The sequence below is a fragment of the Suricata suricatta genome, chromosome 5 (assembly GCF_006229205.1).
Source record: "Suricata suricatta isolate VVHF042 chromosome 5, meerkat_22Aug2017_6uvM2_HiC, whole genome shotgun sequence".
In the NCBI taxonomy this organism is placed as follows: Eukaryota; Metazoa; Chordata; class Mammalia; order Carnivora; family Herpestidae; genus Suricata; species Suricata suricatta.
Window position 1 is genome coordinate 58579725 of NC_043704.1, and position 10151 is coordinate 58589875.

Genomic DNA, 10151 nt, shown 5'->3' on the forward strand with positions numbered 1-10151 from the left:
TTATTTACACCTCCCTTTTACTGCAGGAAAAACACCCATGAGCTCAGTGTGCTGTGGTGAAAATACATAAGGTAATGACTACCCTGGGGAAGAGCTGAAGTGGCTCAATTTGGGCTTAGCCCCTGAGTCACATCTATGCAGATGAATATCAGAGTAAAGCATGGAGTGAACACACTTTTCAAAAATGTTTATTTCCTGAAAGAGAGAGCACGAGTATGGGTGGTGCAGAGAGAAGAATTCCAACCGGGCTCCACGCTCAGGCTCCATGCTCAGGAAGGAGCTTGACTTGTGGCTTGATCTCAAGACTCTGAGATCCTCACTTGAGCCTAATCCAGAGATGGAAGATTCAGGGACTGAGCCACCCATTTTTTTTAAGGAGAGAAAGACAGACTATGAGCAGGGAAGGAGCAGAGAGAGAGAAAGACACAGAATCCAAAGCGGGCTCCAGGCTCTGAGTTGTCAGTACCGAGCCCAACACATGGCTCAAACTCATAAATTCAGAGCTCATGTCCTGAGGTGGAAGCTCAACTGAGTGGGTCATGTGGTGTCTCTTTCTTAATGGAAAGTTTTGATGAGTTACAAATATACTTAGCATGTTCTAACATGAATCATAATTCATAGTAGTGCAATGGCGATCTTATTAAAATACAGATTCTGTTCAGGAGTTCTCGAAAATGTTGGTGTCCACATTTCTAACAAGACAGTAGTCTTTGAGTCAAGGGATACATATTTCAATAACAAAGAGGAAGAATTCAATGACAAGAACTCTTGGAGGACTTGAAACTGAATGGGATCATAGCAATTACAAGTTCTACTAGATTAGCAAGAAAGGCAACAAGGTTTAAAAGCATTTCCTGGTTAGTAGAGAGCATCTAACAGTTTCTCATAAAGTCATGGAAAACAAATTATAATAATCTAAGAGAACACATGATTCTTCTATTAATCATGAATCTTTTGTCAAGCATCCAGTACACGGTACAGATCAGATTTTAACTCAGGTAAACTGACCTACAGTCAGTTCTTGTAAAAGGACACACAGGTTAATACACCTAATGGACCCTAAATCCATGTCCATACTGGTGTCAAACCTGAGAATGATGGTCAGAAGGTGTGCACACGAAACCTATCTACCTTTATATATTCCATGCACACATCCATACCGTTTGCAAGTCGTTATATAAGATTGGAAGTGATAGAATAGAAATTTTCAGGGGGAATAAAACCAGGTTTTTTTAGTTTTTTTTAATGTTTTATTTATTTTTGATATACAGAGAGACAGAGCATGAGAGGGGGAGAGGCAGAGAGAGAAGGAGAAAGAACCAAAAGCAGGCTCCAGGCTCTGAGCTAGCTATCGGCACAGAGCCTGATGCGGGGCTCAAACCCACAAACGTGAGATCTGACCTGAGCCGAAGTCGGAGTCTTAACCGACTGAGCCACCAAGGTGCCCCTAAAAGCCAGTTTTAATGAGCGTGGTGCCTGGGTCAGATACTTAACCATCTTAACCAACTAAGTCACCTGGCACCTTGAAAGCCTTTCTTTAAATGTTTATTTATTTTGAGAAAGAAAGATTGCTCACGCAGGAAAGGGAAAAAAGAGAGAGAGCGAGAATCCCAAGAGCCCTCCTAAGGTTATCATGAAGCCGGACATTGGGCTCTATCTTATGAGCCTCAAGATCATGATCTGCACTGAAATTGAGTGAAAACACAAGTAACTGAGCCATTCAGGTGCCCTTCATTGAAACGGGTGCTTTGTTTCAATCGTCATTTGTGCTCCTTGATACTTCAGGATTTTAAGGTGCTCAAACATGCTAATTAAGTGATTCGTCACTTTCTAAGAACACAAAGAAGTACAAACAAGAGTATGTCTGTGTCATAACTCAAATAAATAAAAACCTATGGGATGAAGGTCTGACTGACTCAGAACCTCTACTCCCGGAGGTAATTACAACTAATATACGGAAGTGAGAACCTTCATTGCCCCACAGAAAGTGACCTCAGATGGGCCAGGAATAAATAAATGCTCAAGAAAGTATTCTTGAGACCTTTTGGGTGAGCGAGGCTGACCTTATTAAAGCACAGGGACAGGGTCTGTGGATAGAATGAGTGGCAGTGGGATTGTGAGGAGCCATTGATCATATACTTTAAGCTATGGGGTAGACATAAAAGTTTCCCAAGGGATTTTCATAGGAAAAGAAAACTCAGTGGATCCTGAGAGTCAGGCTATGGTCAAGCTAAGCTAGCTTTTTGCATCTAGAAAAGAATTAACATTAAAGTAGTTGTACATTCCTTGAGCAATATCCTCCTCTGCCAGTCTCCAATATTTCCCAGAGGATTGCAAGTTGCAAGAATATTGAATTTTGTCTACATTTCTTTTGCCTTTGTTCTCCTCACCAGGAATGGCCAAAACCAGGGTGCCCGGGTGCTCAGTCAGTTAACCATCTGACTCTTGATTTCAGCTCAAGTCAGGGTCTCATGGGTTTGTGAGTTTAGCCCAGAATTCAGGCTCTGCACTGACCCTGTGGAGCCTGCTTGGGATTCATGAACTCTGTCTGCAACTCCACTGCTCCTAGTCTGTCTCTCTCAAAATAAATAAACTTTAAAAAAACTAGAGGGAAAGAGAAATGGGGAGAGAGAAGATTCCAGTTTAAATATGACGGTGCTTGGAAATCACTCAAGGAATCTTCCTAAAATCATTTCACCTGATTAGAAGGAAAATATGAACATTACAGGGGATAAATATGGCAGAGAGCATAAAGCCCTGTAAAATAAGATAACAACAGATACCAGGAAACAAATTGATCACAGTGTCTAAGGCACATCTCCGGACACAGGATCACCAGTGTGTTCTTGGGACCCCCAAGCAGTAGATCAGAATATAAACAACTTAAGGATACAGTAGATTTATACACCTTCAATCACATAGAGTTTCCATGTCTTGTAGTATCTAGAATATTTTCAAGTAAGCTTTCCACATTCTAAGGAGCAGGAACATTCTAGGGTATTCTGTGCCTCATAGCCTTCGTATGTATTTGTGCATTTTCGTAATCCTATTCTACCCAGAGCAGTGAAATCTTTGATTTCAGACCGAAACGGAAACGGTTCTCCTTGAGTGCAACCCCAGGACCAGACTCCATCAGCAACAGGAAACTGGGATGCAACACCCTCCCGTGTGAACCTGTCACAAAGAGAGTATTTTCAATATGAACAGGAATTTAATTCAAAGTGACAAATGTTGTTGCCAATGGAAGCCAGGTTGGAGAGAAGGGAGAGAAGTCTTTGGGGTACAGAAGAGGAGTGTTCAAACATGTAACCTTGAGTATCATTTCTGAGAAGCTTAAAAATTAGGTGAAAGCATAGAGCAGAACCATCAGAACAAAAAAAAAATCATTAAAAAAAATTTCTTTTGTAGCAGGATTCTTACACTGAGGCTTCTCTTTCCAGGAAACAACTTTATTCCTCCTGGCACCTCTCCGCTGGGTTCGTACCCAAAGAACTGAGCCCTGAACACCACTTGGCATCTTTTTTTATATATGTTGTGCTCCCAGATATGGAAACACACAAACATGCAGTGCAGCCATGTGGTCTCCTATTACAAGGTCGAAATGGATGTTGTCAGGTACTCATGGAGCCAGGTTGTCTGGAAGGTTTTTATTTTTTCATTCTTTAGGGAGGACACAGCGAGAAAGCGAGAAAGAGGGAGGGAGAAAGAAAAAAAATGCAAACTGAGGGAGAAACACAGAGGAAGAGAATGAGAATCTTCACTAGGCTCCAAGTTCAGCAGGAATCCCGACTCAAGGCTGGATCACAGGTCCCTGGGATCATGGCCTAAACTCAAATGGAGAGTCTGATGCTCAACTGTCAGAGACACCCAGGACCCCTCAATTTCTACATGCCTGAAATTTTCGGAGAAAAAGACAACAGGGCCTCCGGCCAGGGGCACAAGGCTTACCTGAGAACTGGCCATTTCTTCTTTCATCTTCTCCTCTATGTTTCTTCTCAGAAGATCTTTGTGGAGAAATCCCAGCTCAAGTCAGAGAAATTTGTCTGAAAAGCCAGCAAAGCAGTCTCTTCATTGGTAAACTGCTCGCCTGCAGGCAGGACTTTCAAATGGAGAGAAGGTACAATTTCCCAGCCTTCCTGTCAGGAACAATTGAGAAACTATGAGCTCCTACTTGAAGACCCTACTCTGAGTTTTCCTTCTCTGCTTTCGGGGGGGGGAATCCCTGTTCGGAGGCACCTTGGACTCAGGGTTGAGTGAAAATTCCTGGTGAGGGTAAGGCAAGTGTGCCAAGTGTCTTGTTGCCAGGCAGCGACCACTATTTACCCTCCTGGAACTATCATTTCTGCTTGGGCACCAACGCTCAGACTGCTTTGCTGATTAGTGTCAGGAGCGGCCTGTCCCCCTGCCCTGTCCCTGAGGCATGATTGCACATGGTCAGGGAAAAGATGAACAAACTAGATACACCCTAATGCGACTAAGGCAAGACACCTAGAATTTTCCTCCTAGCCGAGCAGTTAACTGATAAGTGACCCTTTTGTACTCCTGGATGTCGTTTCAAGTCACTATTGTGATAAATGTCAAAAATGTATCATTCGTCTTGGGACAGTGAGAGCAGACATTGTGTCTCCTGGGGATCCTGTTTTTCTGGGTACCTTCTCTTAGAGCTATAAACAGCCTACTGACCCTTACTCATGAAAAACTGACCTTTACTAAAGAATACTGTTTGCCTCATGGCTAAAGATCACTTTCTCAGGGCTCTACCGGAGATTTTGTATATCTTGCTCTCCTGCATCCTATGGGGGAAAAAAAGTACACTTAAAAAATACCTACCCTTCCCGTATAATAGCATGAGTGCCTGTAGCTGGTTTTTTTTTTTTTTTTTTTGACAATCATTACGACTAAGATTAGAATTGTAACTTCTGCGGAATCCACGATCTGCAAAATTGTGTTGAAAAATTATTTATGAGAAATCATTTACTGACATAACCTGCTCTTTCTGCTCCTTGTACCTTTCACTATAAATAAAGCTAGAGAATCAGACAGAGTAGAGACGCCTGCCTGGTGATCACAAGGAATCTTGAGCTGTCTCACTCCCTTTCGTTGACACCATCCATCCTTCGGGGACCCCTGGACCTGTGGGAGCTGGACTCCGGCACCTCCCTCCCCACGGGACCCACAAACTCTGCTTGAGCACAGGTCTGTGTGGACCTGGGCCTCCCCAAGTCCTCTACAAGAGACCTGCTACCTCTCCTTGTCAAAAAGCCTGCACTGAACTCTCATAGGTTTGTTTTTTTTTTTATAGTATGTATTTTTGGGGGGCGGGGGGGAGACAGACAGAGCATGAGCAGGGGAGGGGCAGAGAGACAGGCAGTCAGATTCTGAAGAGTGCTCCAAGCTCTGAGCTTGAGCACAGACCCAATGCGGTGTTCAAACCCACAAAGCCCAGGATGATGGCATGAGCCGAAGTCAGGTGGGTAAACGACTGAGCCACCCCAGCACCTCTCAACTCACATAAATTATTGGAAAGCCTTCCTGCCTATCCCTCAGCCCCACGTAGAATTATGATAGGAAAGGATAAGATTCAGTAGGCAGAATGGGAAAGATCAGGACCTGAGGTCTCTGGGTGGGGGAAAAAGCATTTAGAACAATGCTGGGAGTGTCTGATCACAGCAAACCCCATTAGGTGTAAGGTTCCTCTTAAATATTTGACAGACACCACCTGCTGCCCCTCAGGTTCCCCTCAGGAATTTGACTGAAGAGCTAACTAAAAATTAGTAGTAGAACATAAAACCTAAGACCCACAGGGAATTGTTTGGCCTTAGACCCCCCCCCCCTCATACAATTGAAATGAGACAATCAGGAGTGGAATCCTGACACCTACAGTTATTGGGCCAATAATGGAGGACTTGAGGAGGACAAGGGGGAGGGTAAAAAGGGTGGAGAGACTTGAACCTCATAAAACAAAGATTCTTGCCTATTGTGTCGGATTTTCACCCTCTAATGCCCCCTCTCTGTACACGGAGCTTTCCTACAATCTCCCTCTCTTATACTCTAATCAACTTTGGCCTGTTGCTCATTTTGGGTCTGGTTCTTCCTTCTTGGAAGCAGGGAGACCAGGAATCCCTGGGGTTGAGGTAAAAAAAAATCCTGCACAGGATCCCCTGGAGCACTTCACTAAAACAACACTGTTGTATCCACCCACCCACCTGAGGGACTGTGAGGGGGAGGGCAGCAGCAAGGATCCTTCTGGAAACTCAACAGAAATTTTGAGCATTTGGGGAGGTGAACTAGCATAGTAACTGAGGCTGCCCTGGTTGTTGCCCAGATTAAAATCCATGCCTTCACCACTGGTCAGAGTTTCTGGAGATTCACACATTCTCTCTCTTTCTGCTACACAGAGGGAGACACCCTTCCTCATGGAACTTTCCCTCATGCATGCAAATGTCTCTTACAAAGGAAACCTGTCCTGGTTTCAGAGTTTTTCCTTTGTTAGTTGAAAATAGTCCTTATGGCAATGAGACAATTTGAGTTGACAAACTGCTGCCCTTCAGTAAGAAACTTTATTTTCCTAAGTCATTGCCAAATAGTTTTCCAAATAGAATGTCTTTGTTAAAAAATTATTGGGCACCTATGTGGCTCAGTCTGTTAAGCCTCCAACTCCAGCTCAGGTCAGATCTCACGTTCATGGGCTCAAGCCCCGCTTCAGGCTCTGTGCTGACAGCTGGTTCAGAGCCTGAAGCCTGCTTTCGGTTCTGTGTCTCCTTCTCTCTCTGTCCCTCCCCCTCTCATGCTCTGTCCCTCTCTGTATCAAAAATAAATAAAACATTAAAAAAATTAAAAAAATTATTATTTCTGTCAGAGAGAGCGAGAGTGAGAAAGAGAGTGCATGAGCAGGGGAGGGGCAGAAAGAGAGACACAGAAGCTGAGGAAGGCTCCAGCCTCTGAGCTGTCAGCAGAGTCTGACAGGGGCTCCAACTCCTGAACTGCAAGAACATGACCTGAGCCAAAGTCAGGTGCCCAAGCAATGGAGCCACCCAGGCACCCCTTGAGGGTACTTTTTAAAACTCCCATGGACAATACATGAAAATTCTAACCTAAGTGCTCATTATTTTCACTGAAATTTGGTGTTACCCTGTCATTTTAGGAGGTTCTTTTTTGATTTTCTGTGTGTTCTGTTCTGTTTTGTTGCAATTCTACTAAATCTTGAATGGTTTCTCACAATAAAATATGAAATCGACTTCCTACAGGTTTTCATGGTGACTAAAATTGAAATCGCTTAAAATTACAAAGTAGAACAAAAATAAAAATGACTGCATTTAAATACTTCATGGGTTGATATTAACGTAAGTAACCTTGTTTCTTTTTTTTGAGGCAACGACCCCACATATTGTTTTTTTAAGTGTACTTATTTGACACTGAGGAAAAGGTACGGAGAGAGCACGAAAGCAGAAGAGCAGAAAAAGGAGGACAGAGGATCCAAAGCAGGCTCCAAGCTGACAGCAGAGAGTCAGATGCAAGGCAGGAACAAAGAAACTGTCCTCACATTACCTGAGCTGAAGTGGGATGCTTAACAGGCTGGGCATCTCAGACAGAACTCTTAGGAGTTTTTTTGTTTTTGTTTGTTTTGTTTTTGTTTTTGTTTTTGTTTTTGTTTTATGAGGAACCCAATACCACCCAGAAATCCAGATCAGCAGGACTGGCAGCACAAACACTTCCTGTCCAAACCAGGTGGATCCTGTATTTCCCTACAACCCCCAGCCCCTTCCTCTGGGTGGCCTTGCAGTTCTGAAGGCCCTAACCTGCCTCAGACCCCTCAGTCTGGTAAAGCAAGAAAGCTACTATTCCTCTTTATCCCACATTCTCTCTTCAGTTTCCTGTGGCTCTGAAGCACCGAGGTCACTTCTCAACAATGGAATGAATGTGTAGGACAGGAAACATTTTTTCTACATCAGTTCTCAATTCTTTGGCTGGCCTAGTAATCAAACTATTATAAGACAAATTCATAAGAGGAAAAAAAGCTTAAGTATAGGAACATCAACAAGATGAACGTCAGACAAATGATGCTTATGTGCCATTTTGACTTATGGAGATGTGTAGAGATTTTGAATTTCAAAGAGGGGGAAATACATTCACAGGAAAAAGGAAAGAATAAATGTTGGAAAAAGAAATATTTGTCATTCCAGGCAGGAAACACTTTTTAAAAGTTTCCTCTCTGGATCAGGAGGGGAGCCAGATGGCGGAGAGGAAGGGAGCGCTGTAAACTTCCACTGACCCATCTATCGAACTGAGAAGGACATTAATCCCATCTGCAAGAGCAGAAGGAAAGGGGCACCTGAGTGGCTCAGTTGGTTAAGAGTCCGGCTTCTGCTCAGGTCATGATCTCATGGTTTGTGGGGTCAAGCCCTATGTCAGCTCTGCGCTGACAGCTAGCTCAGAGCCTAGAGCCTGCTCTGGATTCTGTATCTCCCTCTGTCTCTGACCCTCCTTTGTTCGAGCTATCTCTCTCTGTCTCTCAAAATAAATAAATAAATAAATAAATAAATAAATAACATTTAAAAAAAAAAGAATGGAAGGAGAAAATACAGACTCCAAAAAGAAGACAACCTCAAAGATGCCTGAATGAGTGAGTGTGAACTGGGGAGATTGGAAAACAGCCAGCCCGAGACGGGCAGTGGAGGCAGGAGCCCCAGCCCAACATGGGCAAGAGTGCAGAGCCTGAGACAAAGGGAGGAGAAAGAGAAACTGAGCACGGTCATAGTACTGTCTCTGGAGAAGAGAGAAAGAACATTTAACCCCGCTCAGAGAGAAAAATTCTCACTCTGTATATAACTGCGGGGTAGTCCAAATCCCAAACCTGGGTGGCACAAGGGAAAGAACAGCTTCCAGCCTTGCGCCATCCCAGCGGGGAGTCGGCGGCCATGGCGGCAGTGCCAGGGGCACTCACTTAGACCTGGGCTGTGGGAGTGGGAGTACATACCTATTTCCACGGCGCCTCCATTGGCCGCGGGAATCCTGAATTCCGGGTGCCAACAGAGAAAAGCTAGCCCCCACCCCTACGCAATCCCAGCAGGGAATTGATGGTGGTGGAGGTGGGGGGCGCGAAAGGGCTGCAGGAGCGTGCAGCTCATTTCCGGCAGCGCCCAGCGCCTTGGGCAGCAGCAGCGCGAATCCCGGCCCGCGCCAGAAAAACTAATCCCTCCCCCAGCGTGATTCCTATCCTGGCTGGGGGATGGGAGTTGGCAATGGCGCCTATAAGGGCTGTACTTCACCTCCTGCTGCGCACCTCGCCTCAGGCAGCACACTTCGCCTCAGGCACCAGCAGCGCAAATCCCCACAGGCACCAAGAGAAACTGTCCCTTCCCCCGACGAGATCCTGGTTAAGAAGCCAGCCACCATAGCAAGTACATCTCATTTGGGGTAGCTTAAAAGTGCATGGACTACGATTTTGAAACGAGGTGGGCCTGGAAAAAACAACTTGGTTCAGCTGTGGCAAAGGAGATTGGACTCTTTAGAGTGGCCTACTGTGCTTAGATCCAGGAGAGCTTGGAGTGCCGCCATTCTACTCTCTGAAGACACCAAGGCAGGGCCTCTGAGACCATCCTCCAAGACCTACTACACCAAACCACGTCTATCCGGGAGGGGGAGTTGCTGCTGCCTTTTTTTCTGTTTTTGTTTTTCTTTTTTGTGTTTTTTTTGGTTCTTTTTTGTTTGTTTGTTTTTGTACTTCTTTATTATTATTATTACCTTTTTGACTTAAACATATTTTTTAATTTTTATTCCTTATTTTCCTATCTCTTTTCTGCCTTTTTTCCCATTATTTTTCTTTCTTGCAATCCAGATATATTCTCCTGTATCTCATCCTTATCCTTCCCCTCAACTTGTCATACACTTATAGACTGTCCATTGTCCTTTGTTGTCTCTATCCACCTTTACTTTTTTTCTTCTCTTTTTTCTTCTCATTGCTCTCCATTTTCTTTCCCTCTCTTTCCCCTTTTAATTTGTTTGTTTGATTTGTCTGTGCGTTTGTGTGCTTCTGTTCCCTCTGTGTTTGTCTGTCTGTTTTCCTTCTTGGGGCTTCCCCAAGAAACAAGCCAAAGTGCACATGACATCGAGTCCCAAATATTGCTGAGTAAGGAAATAAAATATTCAAA

General features: G+C 44.3%; 1 protein-coding gene across 1 annotated transcript in view; it reads right to left on the bottom strand.

Annotated features, from left to right (window-relative positions):
• The window catches only part of LOC115291150 (zinc finger protein 664-like), a 17905-nt gene extending 16830 nt beyond the window's left edge, over positions 1 to 1075 (bottom strand). The window contains exon 1 of the mRNA XM_029938709.1: positions 1009 to 1075. Coding sequence (XP_029794569.1) covers positions 1009 to 1075 — 67 coding nt within the window. The remainder of the gene's footprint in view (positions 1 to 1008) is intronic.
• Positions 1076 to 10151: the final 9076 nt, after the last annotated feature.